General features: G+C 37.3%; 3 protein-coding genes across 3 annotated transcripts; 1 reads left to right on the top strand and 2 right to left on the bottom strand.

Moving 5' to 3' along the window:
• The first annotated feature begins 14,335 nt into the window (after positions 1–14,335).
• On the top strand, positions 14,336–17,992 carry LOC108831095 (uncharacterized). Its single transcript, XM_018604663.2, has 4 exons — positions 14,336–14,781; positions 14,868–15,394; positions 15,729–17,847; positions 17,938–17,992. The coding sequence occupies exons 1-4, from the start codon at positions 14,336–14,338 to the stop codon at positions 17,990–17,992; spliced, it is 3,147 nt and encodes a 1,048-aa protein (XP_018460165.2).
• Positions 17,993–18,482: 490 nt separating this feature from the next.
• Positions 18,483–19,457, bottom strand: LOC108831098 (uncharacterized protein At2g29880). Its single transcript, XM_018604665.1, has 2 exons — positions 19,113–19,457; positions 18,483–19,031 (listed from the first exon to the last, which is right to left on the bottom strand). The coding sequence occupies exons 1-2, from the start codon at positions 19,455–19,457 to the stop codon at positions 18,483–18,485; spliced, it is 894 nt and encodes a 297-aa protein (XP_018460167.1).
• Positions 19,458–20,340: 883 nt separating this feature from the next.
• On the bottom strand, positions 20,341–21,128 carry LOC130500068 (uncharacterized). Its single transcript, XM_056994768.1, has 2 exons — positions 20,908–21,128; positions 20,341–20,789 (listed from the first exon to the last, which is right to left on the bottom strand). Exons 1-2 carry the CDS (start codon positions 21,095–21,097, stop codon positions 20,341–20,343), a joined length of 639 nt encoding a protein of 212 aa, XP_056850748.1. The 5' UTR covers positions 21,098–21,128.
• Positions 21,129–26,101: the final 4,973 nt, after the last annotated feature.

Below are 26,101 nucleotides of genomic sequence, written 5' to 3' on the forward strand. Positions count from 1 at the left end.
GGCCGACTTCGAGATCTTGAATCACCAAGTCGATGACCAGAGGATCGTAGTGGGGTTTATCGAGTCCGGTCGTATCCTGTTCCTCGAAGGTGATTGCGTGACCGGGAACGTCGTCCTCCGGACACCATCCGGGGCTTGTCTCGGCCTTCCGTCCGTAGGCTTTGATCGACGACACAGAGTCCTGGTAAAAATGCGATCCTCCGATGACCATGTTGATCCTTTGGCGGTTGTTGTTGTTTCCTTCGCCGTCTTGTCTCCGTTCGCGTTTTTCGCCCGATTGAGTTCCAGGAGCGTTATTGGGATTGGCTCCGTCGGTCCTCGGCGGACGGTCAGAATCTAGGATCAGGTCTTTCATGCTTTTGACCGTTGCTAGTTTGCCGTCGAGCAGCTTCATAATGAGTCTAGCGCCGAGGACTTTGCAGTTGGCGGTGGAGTGACCTCTCGTCTGATGGAACTCGCAGCTGGAATTGTCCTTGTACGAGTTCCGCGTCCAGGTGTTTCCGGAGGTCCTTCCTTGCTCGGAATTAACGGCGTAATTATGTTCGCCTTGGACGTCTTCCCCCTCGTGATGGACGTACTTGTCGTTACGAGAGGTTTTCTTCTTGCCGGACGCTTTCGGCGGTCCATGCTTTTGCGCTAGGATTTTCATCTCTTCTTCCATGATGATGAAATCCGTTGCCTTGTGGAGGGTATCTTGGATGGTGCGTGGCCTTTCCAGAGAAATCCACTTTCGGAACTTCGATTTGTACCAGAGGTTCTTTCTCAGGGCGTCGATGGCGACTCTATCGCTGAGGCCTGTTACCCTGGACATCACGAGTTTGAACCTCTTTATGTAGTCGCGGAGCGGTTCGTCTTCCTTTTGAATTAGGCTCCAAAGATCCACGTCGGAAGTTTCCCTGTCCATGAACATGGAGAATTGCTTTCAGAAAAGCTGAAGCAAGCTGGCGGAAACTTCCGATGGAGTTTCTTTTCAAGTGTGAGAACCATTCGAGCGCAGCACCTCTGAGGTTCTCGACGAACAGGAGACAGCAGCCGACATCCTTTTCCCGCTCCGGAAGTTTAGACCTTGCCATTGCAATCTGGAAAGACTGCAGATGTGCCTTTGGATCTGTGGTTCCATCGTAGGTGGGAAGCTTTATTTTCCCAGGATCCGAGACTCGCGCCTCCGTGATTCGAGAGGTGAACGGGGTTTTTCTCGACTCCTCGAGGAGCAGGTCGATCTCGGGGGCAGTGCTGGTCGCGTGGTGAATCTGCGATTTTACCGCTTTCACCTCGGCTGCAGTTTTGGCGATGTACTCACGCAGATCGTGAATCTCGCTGGTGCCGTTTGCGCTCTTCTGTCTACGCTGGCGGCGATAGGCCCGAGTTTGGTCCTCAGCCAGCCTTTCCTGCTCTGACCAGTAGAGGTCTTCTTCCTCTTCTGTCATGGGTTTTTCGAAGGCTGCCGCCAGTCGAGCTGACTGACTTCGGGTCCTTCGGTGGTGGATGTCGGCGTCTTCGTCGGACGGATCCGATTGATCGCTGACATCCAGATTGATTCTTTCGACGTCGTCTCCTTCGTTGTCCCTTGTGGGAGGTGGAAGGTTTCCCGTCGTTTTCTTCTGCTTTGTCGGAGTGGTATCGTCAGGGACGAGTTCCGGGGATTTTCTCGGGGCATCTATTTCTTGGTCTTCGGAAGGTCCGAAGTCCAGCCTCCTGACACGCCTCACCTTGGTGGATCCGCGCGGGAGTTTGCTTTTCGCTGTTAAGGTATTGACCTGTTTAGCGAGTGAAGCCATTAGTTTCTCCTGTTCTTCCGACCGTTTCTGGGCGGTGGCGAACAGTTCCTTCATCTGGTCCAGCATCGCGGTGTTTGCCTCGGCAGTGACCGTCGATACGTTTCTGTCAGGAGTCTTCTCAGCGTTGACATCGACGGCTGGTCCGTCGTGTGTTTGCTTGTCTTTTTCCGCGTCAACAGACATGCTTCACTGGGCGTGCGTAGTTGCGAGAAAGATAAAGCCGTGAATCCCCCTCTCTCTAGCGCCAAACTGTGGGAACCGAAATTCGCACTGTCGATTTTAGTTAAGTTAAAACGTAGGAAAACTAAGTTGACCTAGTTTTCCCCGAGGATCCCGGCTATCTGCTGGGCCACGCACGACAGAGTTAAGACATGTCTAATTTTAGAATAAATACGCAAAATAAGTAGAGCAAAAAGAAAGAATCTTATTTCCGAATCTGCGGAGAGCGTTTGGACAACAGGTCAAGATCTCGGCCGCAAGAGCTGTCGATCGTCGCTAATCTCGAATCCTAGATCTAACCTAGTTGAGTCGCAGCTCGCTAAAAAAGAAATAAGCGCCTAAGTTCTAAATTGCTCTGGGGTGGTTTCTTTCTTCCGATTTCGGATCCCCTTCCTCTGCTCCTAGCATTGCTTATATACTCCCATATGACGGTCTATCCTTGGTGGGCTGAGTCTGCCGTGGGCTGGACTTTTTCCATTTTCGTCGGCTTTCGTGTTTATCGGGAAAGTTGACATTTATCTTTTCGGAAAGTTGACATTTATCTTTTCGGAAGTTTATCATTTATCTTGTCATGCGAAGATAATTGTAAACCGTCGCATCTATCCCTTTAAAAAATCGTAAACTGGTCGTCCGATCGGAGTTGGTCCCTTTCGGGCCGCATTCCGGGCTTCCGCTATTTTTCTACGATTTCTCCGAAAGGATGCTCCTACTTGGATGTCGAGTCTTTCGGAAGATCTTCGATCCATTGCTGAGGTGAATGGTGTTGTACGATAACCATCACCGTTTTACACGAAGTCTTCCTATCCGTTGACGTCTTAGGGGTTTTCAGAAATCCCGGAACAGAAAAAGGAGTTTTATTTATAAGGACTCGGAAAGTCGTGAAACACGGAGTTCTGGCGACCCGGAGGCTTGGAACTTATGCACGAAGACTAGCCGTCCGACGATCCGAGCGAGCACGGGGCTAGCCGCCCGGCGACCACGGCCAGCACGGGCGCTAGCCGCCGGCGGCCACGGCCAGCACGGGGCTAGCCGCCCGGCGGCCACGGCCAGCACGGGCGCTAGCCGCCGGCGGCCATGGCCAGCACGGGGCTAGCCGCCCGGCGGCCACGGCCAGCACGGGCGCTAGCCGGCGGCGGCCACGGCCAGCACGGGGCTAGCCGCCCGGCGGCCACGGCCAGCACGGGCGCTAGTCGCCGGCGGCCACGGCCAGCACGGGGCTAGCCGCCCGGCGGCCACGGCCAGCACGGGCGCTAGCCGCCGGCGGCCACGGCCAGCACGGGGCTAGCCGCCCGGCGGCCACGGCCAGCACGGGCGCTAGCCGCCGGCGGCCACGGCCAGCACGGGGCTAGCCGCCCGGCGGCCACGGCCAGCACGGGCGCTAGCCGCCGGCGGCCACGGCCAGCACGGGGCTAGCCGCCCGGCGGCCACGGCCACGTCCGGTGTTGGCTGCTCGGTTCCTTCGGCGCGTTCGTGTTCTTTGCGTTTTTAGTTTTCCGTAGGTTTTTTCCTTGTGTAGAAAAAATGTTTCTAGCAGTTGATTTCGAGACGATGAATCTCGAACTTAATTTTTTCTTAAGGTTTCTCGATTAACAATTAGTCTCTCGAGGTTGCTTTTACATCTTTCATATTTTTCCGAGATTTTCGGACATCGATTTCGTCTTGACCGATTTTGACCCCAACAAGTTGCTCGATGAGTTGGCGGGAGCAGCGGTCTTCTCCAAGCTGGATCTGAAATCAGGGTACCACCAGATACGTGTGAATGCGAGTGATGTTGGGAAGACAGCCTTCAAGACACACAAAGGGCATTATGATTTCTTAGTAATGCCCTTTGGCCTCACCAACGCTCCCGCAACCTTCCAGTCGGTGATGAATGACATATTCAAGCCTTTCCTACGGAGGTTTGTTCTGGTCTTCTTCGACGATATTCTGGTCTACAGCCGGAATGAGCAAGAGCACCAGGAACATTTGAGGATCGTGCTGCAACTTCTGAAGGATCACAGGTTCTATGCTAATGAGAAGAAGTGTGCATTTGCACAGCCTAAGGTGGCGTATCTAGGCCATGTGATCTCTAAGAAGGGCGTGGAAGCAGATCCTGAGAAGATTGAGGCAATGAGGAAGTGGCCACAGCCCAAGAACATTACGGCGTTGAGAGGTTTTCTGGGGCTGACTGGCTACTACCGCTGCTTTGTAGAAGCCTATGGGAAGATCGCTAGGCCACTTACAGAGTTACTGAAGAAGGATGGGTTCAAGTGGTCTGAAGAGGCTACCCAAGCGTTTGACAACCTGAAGGGAGAAATGTGAAAACTGCCAGTGCTAGTGTTACCTGATTTCTCGAAGCCGTTTACGGTGGAGACAGATGCATCAGGAATAGGCATTGGCGCGGTCCTCTCTCAAGGAAACAGACCGATAGCTTTCATCAGCAAGGGGTTTTCAAGTCAAGGCAGGGTGAAATCTGTGTATGAAAGGGAGCTATTGGCCATCGTTTTCGCGGTTACCAAATGGAGGCAGTACCTAACAGGGCATCAGTTCACTATACGAACTGATCAGAAGAGCTTGAGGTATCTATTGGAGCAGCGCGCAGTGTCTGTGGAGCAGCAAAAATGGGCTTCAAAACTTCTGGGTCTGAATTATACAATCGAATACAGGCCTGGGAAGGACAACAGAGTTGCTGATGCTCTATCCCGTCGTACTGAAGCGACGGATGAGACCCAACAGTTGCTGGAGTTTCAGTTAACAGCACCACTGTCAATTGATATGGATGAATTAGCCTTGCAAGTTGAGAAGGATGAAGCTTTACAGAGGATTATCAGTGGGATTAAAAATGGAGAGAAGGAGTACGAGAGTTATACGATGGAGAAAGGGGTACTCTTCAAGGGGCGGAGACTGGTGATTCCAGCTAAGTCAGCCTTCATTCCAGCCTTACTGAATCAATTCCACTCAAGCGCGATTGGAGGTCATGAGGGGGTACTGTAGACCTTCAAGAGAATGGCTAGAGAAGTGTATTGGATGGGGATGAGAAATGACATCACTGAGTTCATCAAGGCTTGTGAGACGTGTCAGAGGAATAAATACTCAACGCTTTCACCCGCAGGGTTGCTCTCACCTCTGCCAATTCCTTCACAAGTTTGGGCTGACATTAGCCTCGACTTCGTGGAAGGGTTACCGATCTCGAAGGGCTTTGATGTTATCCTGGTAGTGGTTGACAGGTTGACGAAATATGCTCATTTCTTGCCATTGAATCACCCTTTTACAGCAAAGTCAGTGGCAGAAATGTTTGTGAGGGAGATCATTAAGCTTCACGGCTTTCCTGAAACGATGGTGTCTGATAGGGATAAAGTGTTTCTGAGTCATTTCTGGGCTGAGTTGTTCAAGAGCCAAGGCACTGCACTGCATAAGAGTACGGCGTATCACCCTCAGTCAGATGGGCAAACGGAGGTCGTGAATCGTTGTGTAGAAGCGTACTTGAGGTGTTTTGCAGGGAGGAAACCAACGTCGTGGAGCCAGTGGTTACCGTGGGCAGAGTACTGGTACAACACGTCCCATCACTCGTCCTCTAACACCACCCCTTTCAAGGCTTTGTATGGAAGGGATCCTCCCAAGTTACTGCGGTTTGGTGATGTACCTACGAGTAATGCGGAGGTTGAAGGGCTGATTCAGAGTCGTGACGCACTGTTGCAGGAGTTGAGAGAGAATTTGGCTGTTGCTCAGAGTAGGATGCAGAGCTCAGCTAATAAGAAGCGCAGAGATGTGGAGTTCAGTGTGGGAGAGTGGGTTTACTTGAAGTTAAGGCCGTATAGACAAGTGACAGTGGCAATGCGGCGTGCTGAGAAATTGGCTCCACGGTTCTTTGGTCCGTATATGGTTGAGAAGCGAGTTGGGAAGGTGGCCTACAAACTAGTCTTACCTCCTACGAGTCAAGTGCATCCAGTGTTTCACGTGTCGCAACTTAAGAAAGCAGTGGCTCCCCTTACTAAGGTACAGGAGCTCCCTTTAGTCCTATCTTCCTCTTTGGAATGGAACGCAGAACCAGAAGATGTGTTGGACATTAGGCAGTCGCGAATTGACAAACATGCTGAAGTGTTGGTTAAGTGGAGAGATCTTCCTGAGTTCGAGTGTTCTTGGGAGTCAGTGAACAAGTTGGCGGATCAGGGAATTCTTGGGAGTCAGTGAACAAGTTGGCGGAGCAGTTCCCTGATTTCCAGCTTGAGGACAAGCTGAGCCTTCTTCGGGGGGGGGGGGGGGGGGGGGGGTATTGATAAGCTGGCAGTCCCTTTAGCTTTCATACAGAAGAGACTCAGGTCGAGGAGAGCTAAGCAAATTGGCTAAAGGAAGAAGAAGAAGTGTTGAAGGGAAACCTCCACGTGAGAAGGAGGGTTTCATATCTACTGAAGTCTCATGCTATGTCGTTTTATTAATTATCAATACTATGTCGTTTATGAGTTGATTGTAAGCTACTTAACGGGAAACTTTATCCTGAGTTTGTTATCCAAATAATTAATCAACAAATCTTATCTCTTATCCTCTTTTCTCTCTCTCCCTAACCTCCCCTTCTTCTCGATCTCTCTCACCCTTTCTGGTTACGTAGATCAGATCCTTTGGATCTTATCAGTTTATTGATAGATTAGGCTGGGGTTACACAGTGTTGCATGTTCAGCCTTTCAATCCTAAATGAGTAAGAGAGTTAATATCAATCATACTCTTTGATGATGGGGGTCCTCTTATCCGCGGACTCGTCTACCGTTTTGAACCCTCTGTAATTAATCGTCTGATGATGACACCCTGTGTCGAAGACTCTTTTAAGTGGGAAGTGGTCGTCCTGAATCAGGCTATTGCTCACCTTACTAGATGCCAGTGCTATGATTGGCAGAAGTTCAGTCTCACGTTATTAGTTAGACCTTTCCAGACACTTTATCGCGTATGCGAATTAAATTGGCTTCCAGGTCCGGCGTCTGACTCGATGATCCAGAACCGCCTCCGCCTCCTATACGCTATTACTACTGGAAAGAGGATAGACTATGGCCGACTTGTGTACGATCAGGTGATCGAGCTGGCTCGCGGAGCGGATTGGCAGACAGACATCATCTTCCCAAACCTAATTTATCAGCTCCTAATGATGCAGAGAGAAATTCCTATGCTTCCAGGAGATGAACGACTGATCGCAGGAGCTCTTCCAATCTATGGAAAAGATGTGGCTTCAAGTCTACGCAGTGGGTAAGAGAGTTTTATTAAGTTTATCATCAGTGTTGTCTTTATTAAGTCTGATAACGTTTTATCTAATGTGGCTATTGCAAAAACAATTTGGTAAGATTACTTATGTATGAAGATACTATAAACGGTCGTAACTTCAACGACACCCTTTTGTATTAACGCATTAATTTCGTTACCAGTACTACATGTCACCTCTAGCTCTGATTCAAAAAAATTTCCAAACACACAAAGGTGGAATTTATGATGATAAACAAAACGACATAAATGCTCAGATCTTCGTACGATACTTGATTTGTAGCAAATATACGATTACATATTATTATGAGTTATTCTTGGGTTCACCCCCTAGGGTGAACCTTTAGATTCACCAACCAATAGTATTCAAGTATTTTATATTTAATGTCTTTAAAAAATAAATAAAATATTATTAAAATTATATTATATTTTCAAATAAATAGCTAAAAATAAATAAAAATAGTTGTAGTTGCAAAACTTTTTTTAATAAAAACTCTAAACCCAAAATACTAAACCCTAAACCCTAAATACTAAACCCTAAACCTTTGGAAAACCCTAAACCCTTGGGTAAATACTAAACCGTTGGATGAATCATAGTTTTAAAAATTAAAAAATTCTTTTTTTCAATTATTACTGTTTTTATTTTATTTTTAGCTATTTATTTTAAAAACATAATATAATTTAATAAGATTTTGTTTCTTTTTTAAAAGATATTAAATAAGAAATACTTGAATCCTATTGGTTGGTGAATCTAAAGGTTCACCTTAGGGGGTAAACCCAAGAATAATTCTATTATTATGGACAAGACTTGGGTTCACCCCCTATGGTGAACCTTCAAATTCACCACCTCCCTAATAACCAATCAAAGTGCCAACTAGACTAATTATAAAATAATTAAAAAAATAAATAATATCATATTTAATAATGCTAATGTCAATATTTAATCCCTAAATTCAAACTATATACCCTAAATCCAAATTCTAAACCCTAAATTTTAAATTATAAACCCAAACTCTATACCCTAAACCCAAACTCTATACCCTAAACCTAAATCTTAAACCCTAAACCCAAACCATAAATCATAAACCAAGAAATCTAAACTTTAAACCCAAAATTATACCCTAAACTCAAACCATATACCCTAAACACAAATCCTATACTCTAAAACCAAACCATAAACCCTAAACCCAAACCGTAGACCCTAAACCCAAACCCTAGACAGTAACCCAAACCATGAACTCTAAATCCAAAATTTAATTCTTAACCTTAAATTTCAAAAGAACAACATCAATATTAATCCAAATATTTAGGATATAAGGTTTGGATTTTGTATTTACGTTTGGGGTTTAGAGTCTAGGATTTGGGTTTAGGGTATAGGTTTGGGTTTAGAGTTCAGGTTTTTGGGTTTATGATTTATGGTTTGGGTTTAGGGTATAGAATTTGGGTTTAGGATATAGAGTTTGGGTTTATAATTTAGAGTTTAGGGTTTAAAATTTGGATTTAGGGTATAGAGTTTGAGTTTATGGATTAGATAGTGATATTAGCATTATTAAAATTGACACTATTTATTTTTTAATTATTTTGATTTTTGAAAAAATTATTTAATATTTTTAATCATTAATCTAGTTGACACTTTGATTGGTTATTAGAGAAGTGGTGAATTTGAAGGTTCACCATATGGGGTGAACCCAAGTGTTGTCCTATTATTATTTCCCATAATCAAGAAAAAATATACAACAACTAAGGAATGTCTTATAATTGATTGATAGCAAAAGGCATCTCGAGTATATCCTTTGGACAGGAGACATAAGAAGAAAACCAAAGAAAACATCCATTACACTCGCATAAGCTTTGTTTGCTCTCATTACATCGGAAAAACGCCAGCCATCCTTCGTGTGTGGCCAGGATGGAAACCACCTCTCCGGATAAACGCTCTGAGAACGCAGGTCCGTCCGTGTGATACTTCTTCTCTTAATGGATTATGTATGAGACGTATGTAGCATGATTTGTTTTGAATTCGATTGATGCATCTGTTCACTTTGTTATATACCAATTATATACCGATTCCTTGGGATGGAAGACAATTATAAATATGCTTTGTCTCCATAGAAACACCTTCTGTATTGACGAGTACATATATGATAAAAGGTAAATTGGGACTTCCTTGGAAGAGTTTTACGCCCTTCCCCTCCCCCCCCCCAACTTGTGCCCTGAACTGAGCAAGATAACTACCATTGAGTGGAAATTATTCCATGATCTTAGCATACTTCACAAAAACTAATATTACATTTTTAATATCCGACGAAATTTATTCTAAAAAAATATATTTAAAAATATTTCCAAATCTCAAATTTAATTAATATATATTATTACATAAAATAAACTTGAAAGCATTTACATATACAAAACTATATACAGTGATTTAAATTTATTTTAGTAATATTTAGATGTAAAATATGTTTGGATAACAAAATATTAATAGTACAAATCAAATATAATATAAACACATATGTACTAATTTAATTTTACTAAAGGGAATGTAACTATGTGTTTTCCTGCACCATATGCAGTAAAAAATTTTAAAATATTTTTTAACAGATAAATATAAATTATATTAAATTTTTATTAATATTATAAATTTATTTTTCTTATCAATATTTTAATATAAATTTGATTTAACTGAACATTAAAATTAAGATAAAAATAATTTTGTTTATTTTGAATTATATTTAAGAATGTGCATGTATATATTTAAAATTATAATCTTAGGTAGATTTTTCTATCTATTTATTTTAATTAAATATATTAAATAAATATGTAAAATTGCATAATTGTCAAAAATTAAAATTAAACAATATTTATAAAATATGTAGATATATATAAGAAACTAATGATTTTATGATTTAATTTGATTTTATGATTTAATTTTTATAACTTTCTAAAAATATGTATATAATCTTAGGTAGATTTTTCTATCTATTTATTTTAATTAAATATATTAAATAAATATGTAAAATTTCATAATTGTCAAAAATTAAAATTAAACAATATTTATAAAACCTGTAGATATATATAAGAAACTAATAATTTTACGATTTAATTTGATTATATGATTTAATTTTTATAATTTTCTAATAATATGTATATATTTTGAAATATTTTTATTTAAATGATATTTTGAAATTTGAAATGCCATAATTGAATATATTTATTTTAATGATGATTTATGAGTTATTACCATATTTTAAAAAAGTCCAAAAATATAAATCGACAATAAATGTAATATATGAGTAATTACCGTATTTTAAAAAGTTTACTAAAAATATAAATTAACATTAAATATAATTGTCCATGTCATATTAATCTATAAGACATGTCATCAATTTTAGTATCCATGTCATCTTATTTTTGTGAAAATGATTGTAGAGAAGACATGTGGCAAAATTACTTCTCAAATATAGTCTAGGAGATGTAAAATTTCATAATTGTCAAAAATTAAAATTAAAAAATATTTATAAAATTTGTAGATATATATATAAGAAATTAATGATTTTACAATTTAATTTGATTTTATGATTTAATTTTTATAATTTTTCTAAAAAAAATGTATATATTTTTGAAATATTTTTAATTTAAATGATATTTCAAAATTTGAAATGCCATAATTGAATATATTTATTTTAATGATGATTTATGAGTTATTATCATATTTTGAAAAAGTCCAAAATATAAATTGAAACTAAATGTAATATATGAGTTATTACCATATTTTAAAAAGTTTACCAAAAATATAAATTAACATTAAATATAAATGTCCATGTCATATTAATTTATAAGACATGCCATCAATTTTAGTAGTCATGTCATATTATTTTTGTGAGAATGATTGTAAAGAAGACATGGGGCAAAATCACTTCTCAAATATAGTATAGGGGATACTATCATTACAATTTTATTGTTCTCATGCTAATATAAATTATTATCTAAATCACTAAAATAATTTATTAATATTATTAATTGGTATAACGTATGACTACCCCTATAATTATCAAAAAACTTACAAATCAGCAAATTAACTTGATCAATAATACTCTCTCCGTTTCATATTGTAAGTAGTTTAATAAAAAGTTTTCTTTCAAAATATAGGTAGTTTTAACATTGTCCAATGCAGCTTTTACATTTTTGTATATTGTGTAACCTATTAAAATGTATTAGCTGCCTAATAATTGGTTTAAATCATATGTTAAATGCTACTTTTTAAAAAAGAATGAATTTTTAATATTAGTGTTTAATCTGGAATTACTTACAAATTGGAATATAGAGAATATCATAGAATTGCAAGGCCAAAGCTGGATGCCCTTCTGACATCTACCCAAATTAAACCACGAATTAAAATTCCAGGCCATGATTACTGATTGACGTACATTTTAACACTGGAACCTAAAATCTATCATCATTCTTTTCTTCATCAAATAACATATTTTAAAAATTAAAGTATATATCATATTTTTCATCATCATTCTTTTCCTTTCTTAAAACTAAACTACTTAACAGAGACTATTTAGTTATGTAGAGAATTGTGATGAAAACGAAATAACTAAACAGATCCCAAAAAAATCACATTTTCTATGGTTCTACTTCTGCAAGAAAATATATACTCATTATAATTCAGAACACGTAGGATTGCTCAGTTCCATAAACAAAACTCTCCAATAAACTCTATTTCTCTTTCGCAAACAAACGCCCTAATTTACAATATATCATAATCGCATTTTATCGATTATTTTCCACTTGAATAAGAATAGAAGCACTTTCAAAGTTCAACACATTATTATTACGTCCAAGTGATCCCCATGATCATTGGACCATTTTCTGCGTTTATTATAAAGTACGATATTTAATCTTTATTGACGTAAGGTTTTAATAGATATAACATTTTATTAGATTACACGTAATTTAGAATGTATAGCGCTTCTTACATATAGTCACAATAAATTCTAAATGTCTGGGTCTTATATATGTTGTCGGATGAAATTATTACCTAGCTAAGTTTTCATATACAGAATCATCGTCAGGTGTGACATCTAAAAGAAAACGAGGTCGTCCGATCGGTTCACGTAATAAATCTAAAGGTGTGACTCTATTTCTAATATATGACTTATTTACATATTACAAGTCTTATTAGACACTACTCTAATTATGTCTATTCATCAGTTCGCCAGATAATCAACCCACCAGCATTCAAACCATCATTTTATGACTGTAAGTTACTATTATTTCGGATAGCCTATATCTACCCATATCTATTATCGAAACTAAATGAGTTTCAAATGTAAACATGCAGATGGCTGCGAGAAGTGTGACTCCTATAGTACGGAATCTAATAAAGTGTATATATATATTCATCCAATCTATCCTTTCATACTTATTATTTTTACATTTATTAGTCAGACAGAAAAATGCCCGAAACATGAGGAGGGCCGTGTTGCTATCAAAACGAATATCAGCACATTCACAAGGTAAGCATCATAGATACCCTAATCTATTAAGGATGAATACATTATAATTGTGATTCAAATGCTTTGCCCATAAATTCAGGTACTCCATCCCGACCACATGGCTTCAGACGCACTGGGAAAGCGAAAAAAGGTACGCACTATCTAAATTCATCCGCTATACGAAAAAAGTAGCCTATAGAATTACTTTAACATCTGTAGTATCTAATAATGTTGAGCCTACAAATTTTAGTGATTTATAATATTTTAATATAACAACCGTTTACTGTCTATATTTTGTTATGCAAATATATATGATTGAACGAACGACACAATTTTTGGAATTTTAGTGTACATAAATAAACTGTTATTAATTTAATAGATATTAAATAGTCCACTTATTATAATATCTTACGACAAAATTATAGTTCATAGAAATCCACCATGTAAGAAACTCTATAATCTTATTACAAAATATAGAAAAATTTCAGAGGGACACTGCTTTCCTTTAAAAATATTTTTTATTCAAAATTGGTATTCTACCGAATAGTTACAAACTTTTATCCAACTATATTTGAGCACTCAGAATTTTTTTTTTAAAACTAAATATATAATTTAACGAGTGTCAATAGATACAGGTTCCGCTGTATTTTTTAATATAGATTAGTCTCCATTAAACACTATATTACATACACACTATTCAATAACATTATAAAACACAATGTGATTCAGATAAAAGATCAACATCTAAAGCCGAAGAAAACCCAATGCTACCATGCACGAAATGTGGAGCGCTAATGTGGCTCTCAGAGAGCACTGGTACGGACTCCAGAACTGGCGAACCAACATTCACGATTTGCAGTAACCATGGCCAAATAAGGCTTCCCCCGATCAAACAACCTCCTGCCCTGTTAGAAGAACTTCTTTAGTCTAAGCCGTTTCGGGATAGTATCCGAGTCTATTATTGGCTTTCACATCAATTGGTATGAAAATGGATTATAGTGTCGTGCATACGCCTGGTCCATACACTATACGGATCCAGGGTCAAACCCACCATAGAATCGGCTCGCTAATACCACACAGAGGCCGTCTCCCGGAATTTTTCCAGCTTTACATATTTGATACGAACAACGAAGTCAGAAACCGGCTGAATGCGATGGGTCAACCCTCTGGTGAAGGAACTCTTGATCAGACAACCTTACAGCTCCTCATCGAGATGGTTGACGAGCACAACTGTTTGGCTAAAATATTCCGCTGGGCGCGTGACCGCTATGAAAGGGGAGAAGAGTTCACAGTCAGGTTGGTAGAAGATAAAGGGAAAGGTAAAGAGATGATCTTCCAGGCACCAGCGAGGTTGCAGGCCTTATTGTTGGGGATATGTCATCGACAATCGGATTACGAGATATAGTGGTCCAGTTCCAATCCGACACTTTACAGCAGCTACGTGATGATCACCCCCTATATATGAGTCTACAATACCCTATACTATTTCCATATGGTGAGTATGGCTTTCACCCTGAGATACCATTAAATCTTGAGACGGGCACCTCGAGAACAAGACAGTTCCTCACAATACGCCAATACTATTCCTCACTGATCCAGACACGTCTAGACCAAGGGATGACGTTGATTAAAGGAGGACGTCTTTTCCATCAATTGATTGTGGACGTTTATACAGCCATAGAGGAAGATCGTCTAAGGTGGGCAAGGAATAATCAGGATGTCTTGAGGGCCGAGCTATACAGTAATGTTTTAGATGCTGTGAGCAGAGGTGACACTGATGCTAAGGTAGTTGGACAGAGGTTTATACTGCCTCCGAGTTTCACTGGTGGGCCCCGGTACTTAATTGAGAAATACTATGACGCAATGGCTATTTTCAGAGACTTCGGTAATCCAGATCTGTTCATCACGATGACAGCGAATCCAAATTGGCCCGAGATTAAAGATCATCTTGCGAGGTACGGTGGAGACTCTCCCAATGATAGACCGGACATTGAATGTCGAGTCTTCAAAATGAAACTAGATCAGCTACTAAAAGACTTCAAGAAAGGGACTTTCTTCAAACCGTACACATCAGCACTCCACAGAATAGAGTTCCAGAAGAGGGGTCTTCCTCATGCGCATATCCTACTGTGGTTTGGAACTGTTCCAGGACACCAAGTTCGGAAGAAATTGATGACATTATCTCGGCCGAGCTCCCCGACAAAGATGAAGATCCTGAGGGTTATAATCTGGTTACGAAACACATGATCCATGAGCCGTGTGGTAAACTTAATCCGAGATCTCCGTGTATGGAAAAAAATGAATGCACAAAAAAGTTTCCTCGGCCGTATCACAACACCACTTCGATTGACAAGTCGGGATATGTGCTATACCGCCGGCGGAGGAATGAAAAGGCAAGTGTCGTAAAGAATGGATCGATCCTAGACAACACCTTCGTTGTGCCCCATAACATCAAACTTCTGAAGAAGTGCAACGCTCATATAAATGTCGAGTGGTGTAACCGAACAAGTGCGGTGATGTATTTATTCAAGTACATAACCAAGGGTGTTGACAGAGCAACCGTTGTTATTGAGAAAGGCGTAACGGCAGATTCTTCAGAAAAACACTGCCCTCGGAGGGAACAAGTCAGAGGGTCATCAAGGCCCGCAATGAAATCCAAGACTACATCGATGCTCGGTATTTGTCGGCGTGTGAGTCTATGTGGCGGACGTACTCATTTTACATACACAAAAGAAAACCATCGGTTGAGAAGCTTATCATTCACCTAGAAGGCGAACATAACATCTCAGACAAAGAGACTGATAACCTTGGATGTGTGATCCGTAAGCCGGGTATTGAGAAAACGATGTTCACTGAGTGGATGGTTCTATGCCAGAGGTCAGCGTTTGCAAGGACATTAACGTACGTCCAGATCCCAGAATATTTTGTGTGGAATAATAGTAACAAAGTCTGGACTGAACGTAAAAAGGCAAAACTATCGGCATAATTGTAAATGTTCATCCTTCATCAGATGATCGGTACTTTTTGAGGATCCTCATAAATAAGATCAAGGGGCCCCGCAGCTATGACGAACTCAAAACGTACAACAATGTCAAATATCCTGATTTCAAATCAGCATGCCACGCACGCGGCTATTTGGACAACGATGTTGAATGGCATGAGACCATGACAGAAGGCGTTAGATGGGCTACCCCAAATCAGCTCCACGAAATGTTTGTCACGTTTTTGACCAACTGCTTTGTTACAAGTCCTAAACATTTATGGGAGCACTCTTGGAAATCAATGAGCGAGGATATACTACACAAAAGGCAGAGAATTATGGGCCATCCGAATCTCGAGCTAGATGATGACACTCTTGAGCAGTACACGTTAATCGAAGTTGAAAAATTAATGCGTATGCATGATCGATCCTTAGGCGACATCACAGATATGCCTAAGATCAAACCTGTTCTGCTCAAGGAACTTGGCAACAGTATGTGGAGCCAAGAACTGGATTATGACATCGCCGAGGAAACGTTAAGACATGAGAAGCAGTTTACCCAGCTAAATGCTGATCAACGGGCGATTTACGATTCAGTCTTAGAATCTGTTGACAAGAAGGAAGGCAAGCTATTCTTTGTTTATGGTGCAGGAGGCACAGGGAAAACATTCCTTTACCAAACCATAATATCACGACTTTGCTCTAGAAAACAAATTGTTCTACCGGTAGCCTCTTCTGGAATAGCTGCATTGCTCCTCCCAAATGGTAGAACTGCCCATTCTCGCTTCAATATCCCTCTTAAGCTCTCAGAAGATAAGCTGTGCAACATCAAACCCGGAACAATGCTGGCTGAACTAATCCTGAAAACGGATCTTATAATTTGGGATAAAGCGACACATAAGCATGCGTTCGAGGCACTCGACAAATCGTTGAGGGACATAGTGTCTAGAAAGGATGCAACCGCGAAAGAGTTGACCTTCGGCGGCAAGACTGTACTATTAGGCGGTGATTTCCGACAGATACTTCCGGTAATCCCATGCGGCAATAGAGCTGATACGGTCTTAGCTTCAATAAGTCACTCATATATCTGGCATAGTTGTCACAAGTTCTCTTTGAAAACAAATATGAGACTAAATCAAGAAGAGAAGGAATTCTCGGATTGGCTTTTGCAAGTCGGTGAAGGACGTGTAGAATCAGAGTCGGGTGATCAGTCTGAGATTCATCATGAACAAATGATAGCTTTCGATGGCTCACTTATTCGACAAAGCGGGGTAGATTCATTGAAAGAGGTTGTCGATGCAGCATACAAAGGAGTTAACACGATAAATTCCTCCCAGAGCTACTACACTGATAGAGCAATCCTCACACCACGAAATGAGACTGTTGATGAGATCAATGCTTACAGAATCTCTCATACAGATGGGGAATCAAGAGACTACTACAGTTTTGATAGCTTTGAGATATCGGAAACGAGATCAGATCAAAATGAGACACTATACCCAGTTGAGTATCTCAATTCATTGGAGTTTTCGGGACTGCCTTCACATAAACTCACCCTAAAAGTCGGCGCCCCGGTTATGCTATTACGGAACATAAACCAAAGAAAAGGATTTTGCAACGGTACCCGCATGATCTTAACCCACATAGGCAAGCGTTTGCTGAAGGCAGAAATTGTCACCGGATCTCATATTGGAAAAGAGATCTTGATTCCAAGGATTGTTCTTCTGCATGAGGAAACAAATCTACCGTTCACCTTACGGCGACGACAGTTCCCTATCAGGTTGTGCTACGCAATGACAATCTACAAAAGCCAAGGTCAGAGCTTGAAAGAAGTCGTTTTATATCTCCCCAAACCCGTGTTCTCTCATGGTCAACTTTATGTGGCCTTATCACGCGTCACAAGCAAAGCGGGATTAACGATCATAAAAGGCGAAGATTCCCACCAGCTAAGGGTGAAGAACGTAGTTTACAAAGATATCTTCAAAGGTCTTCTTCCCCACAAAGATACGTCCAATTTACTGAAAACTCTCCCACCACCACCTTTGTTAAAAAATAACCTTAAAACAAAACCTCTTAACAGATTTAGGAAGCTCGACAACGCGATTGTGAGAAGTGCATTCTCATGGGAAAAAGGGTCTTACAAACCTATGTACAATTAAAAGGTAACTTCTTATATATGACATCTTTGTATTCTAAGCAAATTTATTCATGTTTCTAACTTACTTTTTATCTATTGCAGGCTATTTCTTACATGTGATTTAACTGCAGCAACTCTTCGTTACCCTCTTTCTTAAAAATAAAACATTATCCAACTTTGGTTTACCATATTTGTGATATGTCAACTTCGTCATGCTTGGATTTTTTTTTAAATTTTTTTGATACATTCACACCAAACAATTACTATAAAAACGACACTTAAACACACACTTATCCGCGCGTAGCGCGGAGATTGGTTCTAGTATTTTGAGTGATTCATTAATGATTTGTAATTTTTTTTTATAATCAATACCAATGGATTTTAAAACAAATAAGATTTTTAAAAAGTTGTTTTTGATTTATCAATTTAAATATATCAGATTTTAGAAAGATTCACTATTGATTTTAGGATGATTTACCATTAAAATTATTGACTCTAGTCTCGTGGAAAAACACTATTATTATAACAATGGAAACAAAAGTCCAAATGTATCAAAAAAAAAACAAAAAAAAACCCAAAACAACGTAAGAAAAAACATAAAAGTTTAATAAAAACACTTCCTTATTCCATAATACTTTGAATCCACCCTAACCTTTCTTCCACTGACATTTTAACAAAAACTCTTGAATTCCGAGATGATGAATCTGTGTAAGTGCTTTGAAACGAATGCGGTCCTCCAAATCTGAAATTTCCTTTAAAGCATCCCATACATTAACCTTTCTTTCTGATGCTTCTTTCTGTTGTCTTTCTTCTCTCTGTTGTATTATATTCAAGATCTGAGTACTAACAGTCATTATTGGATTTTCATCCTTCTGTGGAACACTTCTTTCAGATCTTGCTTTTTTCTTTGGTTGAAACTTCTCCGTACGAGACTCTGGAACTGTCTGAGAATCAAATGTTGTATACTGTTCTGAGAGCTCATGATCACGAGTTGATGCATCAAACTCATATATGTTGGCTACATCATTCCAATTTTCTTCATTTGAATTCTCTCCAGCTTTGTATGTACATGCATCAGTACCATCACCTAGCCCAACTGCGTTTTTACCAGTAGCAACACCTTGTCCGAATATGATTTGCAAGTCCTCAAAAAATTCAAACGTATCACTACGTAAATTTTTATGTTTTGGATGTGTCTATGAAGAAAAAATAAATCAATAACACATAATTATGCTGCATTATTACTCTATCCAAATTTTCAAAAATGAAATACTTACTTTTAAATAATCATTCCAGACTTCATTTGAAGCTGTAATTTTTTTGGTTAAAGGATCCCAACCGAAACCAGAAGAATAACGTAGAAGGTCAGCACAATTTTGATGTTGTAGTTTTAAATACTTGTGCCTGCTTTGATAGTTCTTGAAATCTTTTGCACGGAAGACATCTTTATTGAGTTCTGGCAAAATCTTTGATTCAACGGTGAGTTTACTAAAAGAGGCAGAAGAGTCACGCCAATTATTGTTAACTGCTTCCACAAGAAGTTGCACTAATATCCTAGTCTCGTCATGATTCCATGAATTATAGTCACCTTTTTCTTTTTCTTTTCTGTGTGAATCTTCCATCTAATAAAATATTATAAAATTCAGAATATCTTATCAATGAGTAAGGACAAATAAGATACATAAACACCAAAAATCAATAATACATGTATTGTAAATGTCTTCGAAAGTTATAATTCTATATTTTATTAAAAGTCAACTAGATCCATTTTCTAAAATCAATAGGTTTTAAGGTAGTGACATTCAATGCTTATAGTAAAAGAACGTTGCACAAACATAAAAAAAGAACATGTTTAAGGATCATCCATCTACTTCAAATATATACAGTATAAGACAAAACTATTAAAAACAAAGAACGTAAGAAAGAATAATAAGAAGTTTCTAACCTTTTTATCTTGAGTTTAATGATGTTTATGCTTCCAAGAGAGATGTCCATGATCTGGTATATATATGCAGTTAGTGGGTACGTTTTTTTAAGAGATAAACATGAAACTAATAAGATAATCATCAGCGAGTTATTCTTGCTTGTGATAATAGTGTAGTGTATATCCTAATAATTGATACAACGTCTTCTCAAAATGCTATAACAAACTATAAAATCTGAGATCCTAACCATGAAAAATATACTTAAGTCCATGTTGGGAAAATGAGTTTTTTTTTATAAAAATGATAAGCTTTAAATGTTAATGGACCAACTTAGGATATTGTTAAATGCTTAGTTTTGATTGTACGTAACTTTTTTATGTTATAATGTAAATTGGAGTTTCTTTACTGTTTTAAAAAAAATTATAGAAACTTACGTGTCCATAAATGGTTCCAAAGCAGGAAAAACAATTCCATCAAAAATAAATAAACACAAATAAAACCATTAACATTACGTAAAAGAATGTGAGAATTAACTATCTTTGGCTACCAGTGTTAATGGCATCTCTCCACATATTAGCAGCTATGGTTGCTCTCCATTTCCTTGCATCTTCTCTTTCTTGTTCTTGAGTCTGAAAATTTTCTTCAATACCATTTTTTCCAAAGTTTGATTCTCATTTTCTTCCAAAGTTGGATTCTCAATTTCTTCATCTTCATCACTACAAAATTCATCTGAACGACACTTTTTGCGAAGAAAATTGTGTAAGGCAGTGCATGCAAAAACTATCTCTGCTTGAGTCTTGAAAGAAAATGGTGGTGCAGATTTAAAAATCGAAAAACGAGATTTAAATATACCAAATATTCTTTCAACGACGTTTCTCAAAGACGCATGGCGAAGATTAAATAGTTCATTTTGATTTTCTGGATCACGACCTTTCCCACGAAAGTCTTGTAGATGATACCGAGTACTTCGTAGTGGAGCCAAGAAGTTACGTCGATTTGCAAACCCACAATCAACTAAATAATATTTTCCTGCAACACCAAAAGACATGATTTATCACACTTAACTTATAAAACATTGGATCAATTATTATCACATAATACATACATATATATATATACATATATATATATAATTTATTATAATCACCTTCTGGTACTTGGAGTCTGTTAGTTCTTCTTGTTAATGCATCTTGCAAAACTTTTGAGTCATGAGCTGAACCTTCCCATCCACTTAAGACATATATGAACTCAAGATCAAAGTTACAAGCGGCTAGTATATTTTGTGAAATGACTCCCTTTCGATTACGATAACTTGCCTTTTCAGGACCTCGTACCATTGCATTAATGTGCGTACCATCAAGAGCTCCAATACAATCCTAAATAAAATGAAAAAAAACATTTTAATCTTATACATTTAGAAGAAAAAATATGAAAAAAATTACGTACCTTGAAATAAGGATAAAAGCGAGTGCTTGTACTTATTTTCTGGTGCACTGTATTTGTAGGCTTGGCCATCAGACTAGGTGCAAGCGTGTTTAAAGCTCTGAGAATCTTGTGAAAGTTTGTACTTGCTGTGAATTTTGACCTCTTAAAAGTATCTATGGTATGACAGTATTTAGAACTTTGCCCAACTGTCATCAAAAAAGTAGCAAGCATCTCTTCGACACACAGTGTTTCTTAAATCAGTTTTCATTCTGATAAGATAACACAAATCCGAAAATACATCTGGATACATACGGTATAATTGCCGAAAATGATGAGGATTTTCTTTCAAAGCTTTTTGAATATAAGCGTGTCCTTCTCTAGTGATTTGTCTCCGAATCGGACGTTCAATTTGATTCTCATATGCAGTGACGAGTGTTAATCAAAGAACATCTATATCGGAATCGTCTTCCTCATAAAGACTTTGTTCCATTGTTTCCAAACCTACCACATATATGATAGTAAAACAGATCATAACAGTTATAAATAATAAGAACGTATAAACGTCAAGCAATCAAATAGCATCACAGATCCGTAACGTTTGTGAAATTATAGGGTAACATTTATTATTGCCAGTCAGTCAAAAGAGCATTGAAGATTATTTATTGGAGTCAAATACATTTTGAAATTGAGATACATACCTTCGTGAAGCAAGAAATCTGTATAGGAATCTTGGGATGAAAATACAAGCGAGGCAAGTATCTATGCATTTCGAATCAGATTGCCTTCAATTGCTTAAGCTGATCGAAGAAGAAGAGATTTGGCCATCACTGGCTTTGGAATGGGAAGAATTTATTCAACTCGGTTCTTTGTTTAACTTTACTTTGGTTTTTATTTCTCGTACTTTGAATGAACGAGCTGATTTCCTTGCGAAACAAGTTCGAACAAAAGCTCTTGTGTTTTCCCATGTAAACTCTTTGGTTCCATCTGGATTAGCTTTTCAGCCTAATCTTCCTGAACCCGTTTAATAAAATATGGGGTTAGATGTCAAAAAAAAAAATATTGCAGAATGAGTCAATAATAAAATTGGAAAATTTGATACACCATCTCGTTTGTTTTTTGAAGAACAAGAAATGCGAAAGATAGGAAGAAGAAAATAATGACAAGACACGTGAGAAAATGGGTTGATAACTCTGAATTTCCAACTGAAAATCTTTGGGTAGAGCTTGGATTTTGATTGCTAAAATTTACTCATAAAAGTAATACTAAAATCATTCAACTTTTTTATAACTCTTTTTACTGTGAAAATCAATCCATACATTGGAAAGTAAGAAATTTAAAAGGTGGTTAGATTTAGAACAAAGATTTTTGGTTTTTTTTCCAGATTATTAGGAAACATATAAATCGACATCTTTATTTAATTGGTGTTTTATTTTTGATCAATTAAAACATGATTATGCAGTTAACAGGTTGGTGGGGCCCGATTGATAGACAATATATATAAGTGGTGGTTACAGAAATATTGGAGCAGATATTAGTAGTAGAGGTTTTCCGGCGCTGTATGCTTTTAAGTTGTTTTACTTTATTTTTTATTTCATGTGGATTTTGATTGACTTTTGTATTTAGTTAGTAGAATTCTTATTTTACATAGTTTTAATCTGATATTTTCATATTTTTGTATGTTGTTGTTTTGTTGAAAAAATTATATTTTTTTTCCTTTTTAGTTTAGTATTGGGATTTTGTTATTTTCAAATAGGGTTATATTTTATGAAACAAAATGGATAATAAGACTAAGACAATATAGATTATCAAGGTTGGTATTTCTTTTGTCATATTTGTCATTGAATTCTACTAATTAATGGTGGCATCACACCTTTTTATATTGATTTTTCTTTTAGTATCTCTTTATAGATTCTTAAAATATCTATAAATTTAGTTGAAATAGTTATATGAGATAATAATTTTTTACTTTTTTTTATAGATTCAGAAATAAACTCATTCTTTTTATTTAAAAATGGACTATTAAAAACTACAAATTATTCATGTACAATTTCTAGTACGTAATTTATCATAAATTTATTTACAATATTTAAAAAATTCAAATTTATATTCGACAGGTATATATATAAAATATTAGTTTTAATTTTTGAATGTTGACTATTTAATTGTTGTTTAGTTTGTTGGATTTTGTATTCTACATTGATATTCATATATTTTAATAATACATTGTTGCGGAAATTATAAGTTTTCTGTGCACTTATCTAATTATAACATTTGGTAATGAAAATTCCACAAAGACAATTCAAATTGAATCGTCAAACTTGAAAAGACACAAACACATATACAGTATTTCTATTTTCTTAACTCCTTTGTCTTAGTGCAGATTAAATATGAAGCTCGGGATTACCCTTTGGCTATTTTAAAGAATCGTGCTCTTGGAGAACGACACTCCATGTGATAAATCAGCTTTAATTCAGAAACCATAATTTGTTATCTATACTATTAAAATAGAAGTAGTTTTGAAAAGTCGACTTATAAAAATTGATTTGGACTCTTTTATTAACTAATAATGTTTTGATCTTATCTTAAATTTCTACTAACAATATATTACCTTATATTTCTCTAACAATGATTTTGTCAATACTTAACAAATTAATTAGTATAACTATATTTGTTCCGTCTAATCAAATATAATTAAAGATCCTTTTAGATTTTCCCTTATTATACTTTGGAATATCATTTTTTGTCATTACGATTTGTCTAACAATAAAAAATTCATTAACGATAAAATGGATAATGCAGATTAGACCACCTACACTTATCTATATATATATTTGATCGTCATTTGTTGATTTATTCTTAAATATATGCATCATTATATATTTTTTGGATACTGAACAAATAACAACAATTACAACTGGTACTGAAATTTTAAATTTGAAAAGTTTATGGAATTTTAGATATTTGATTGGCGGAGATTTAGTTGGATTTTTACATCAAATTTATTTTTAATGTATAAAGAAGAATTTGTTAGTCAACAAAGATCTCAGATAATATTTTTGGCAGAAAATATACTTAAGGCAAATTTTTCTATTATATACTAGGTTACAATGAATCATTTGATGTCCTATATTAAATGAAATATATCTTTAGAAATTCGAAAGCCTTTAAGTATTTTAACTCATATTAAATGAAATAGTTATATACTAATATATTTAATTTGGATGATATATCTTTAAATCATTTTCTGACAAATATTCATTAATATGAAAAACAATAAATGGGTTTGGTTCGAGATTTTTTGGGCCCCTATTCATAATTTTTGTATTTATAAAATTTGATTAGGATTTTCGGAGTATTGCGGGTTTGTTCAGGTTTAAGTATCTGTATAATTATATAAAGTTTTCAAAAATCCAAAAATATATTTTAAAATACTTAAGATCCAAAAGAAAAAATAATATGCAACATCTATATTCTATTAAAATAGAAACATGACCTACTGATATAAGTGTAGTCAAACAATTTTAATATAATAGATTAAAAACTCTTATTAATCACTTAAGAAAAGCATTATATAAATAAAAATACAAATATAATTAAAATCACAATATAAATTATTTTTTTTAACAAAATACAAAACAAAAAATATACCCGCCCTTTTAAGTGCGGATTAGAATCTAGTTAGTATCTTGTAATATAAGTGAATAAAATTTCAATGTTCTTGTAAACAAAATGTTCAAGGGAACTGACAAAACTCATTCCTGTAGATGCTGAGAGAAGTTCGGTGGAATCTGCAATTGGCAAAAGCACTAATGTCTATAATCCATTACATCTACGTCTGTATTAAGCGGTTGAGGCTGACATGGAGCTGAGGGCCACTTTCAAAAATTTGTATTTTGAAAACATTTGAACGTCGTGTAAACTTATAATTAAAAGAGAGAGAGCCAATGTACTTTTAAGCGACTAAAATTGACAGCAAGACAAAGCCCCTTACTATGTTACGTAGAAGTTAATAAAGTGATCAAAAGTTTGATTAAAGCAACGATAGTAAGGTAACCTCCAATTCTTCTGGGATTCGCTAAAATGCTTGACAGATTTTTATACCTCAAGAAATCATGAGTGTCCTCGTTATTAGATACATAGTTGTCCCACATCGGTAGTTGGAAGGGATTCTTAGTAATGTATAAAGTGGATGGGCCACTCCTCTTATCACCAATTGGTTTTAAGTGTGAAGTCCATCTACCTTAACATAGTATCAGAGCCCGATCCAAATAATCCAACCCGATCCACATCGATCTGGCCCAAAGTTGGCCCATCGATCCTTACCCGAGCATTCCGAGATTGATGCTCAAAGAGCGATCATCTCGAGAGAACGTATTAGACACATAGTTGTCTCACATCGGTAGTTGGAAGAGATTCTTAGTAATATATAAGGTGGATGGGCCACTCCTCTTATCACCAATTAGTTTCAAGTGTGAAGTCCATCTAACTTAACACTCGTGACGCCCCACCTTAAAATGCTTGACAGATTTTGGAGGCAGCTTCAAATCTGGTTTGGCGCATTGGTTCCTTCGTCTATACAAAGAGATTTTCCTCCCACATCCACATATAAGTCTCCAGCATAAACCAAAAGCTATGTCAGAGATGCAGAGCAACAAATGAACAAAATGGCAAATCAAAAAGCTTGTAAGCAGTAGAACTATGCGAAACTTAAGAGAAACTTATGGGAATCTTCATTGGTGGCAGATATCTGATGTACCTATTACGGGAAACCAAAGCCAGAACACGAAGAGCGAGACCTCAGAGGATAGACTAAAATGCGAGATAGAGTAGACATCCAAACTTTTAAATCTCTACACACTTACTTGAGAGCCAGCTATCTGTGCTGACACCTATAAATGAAGAATGTTCACATGAAC

This window comes from Raphanus sativus, chromosome 9, assembly GCF_000801105.2.
Source record: "Raphanus sativus cultivar WK10039 chromosome 9, ASM80110v3, whole genome shotgun sequence".
NCBI classification, from domain to species: domain Eukaryota; kingdom Viridiplantae; phylum Streptophyta; class Magnoliopsida; order Brassicales; family Brassicaceae; genus Raphanus; species Raphanus sativus.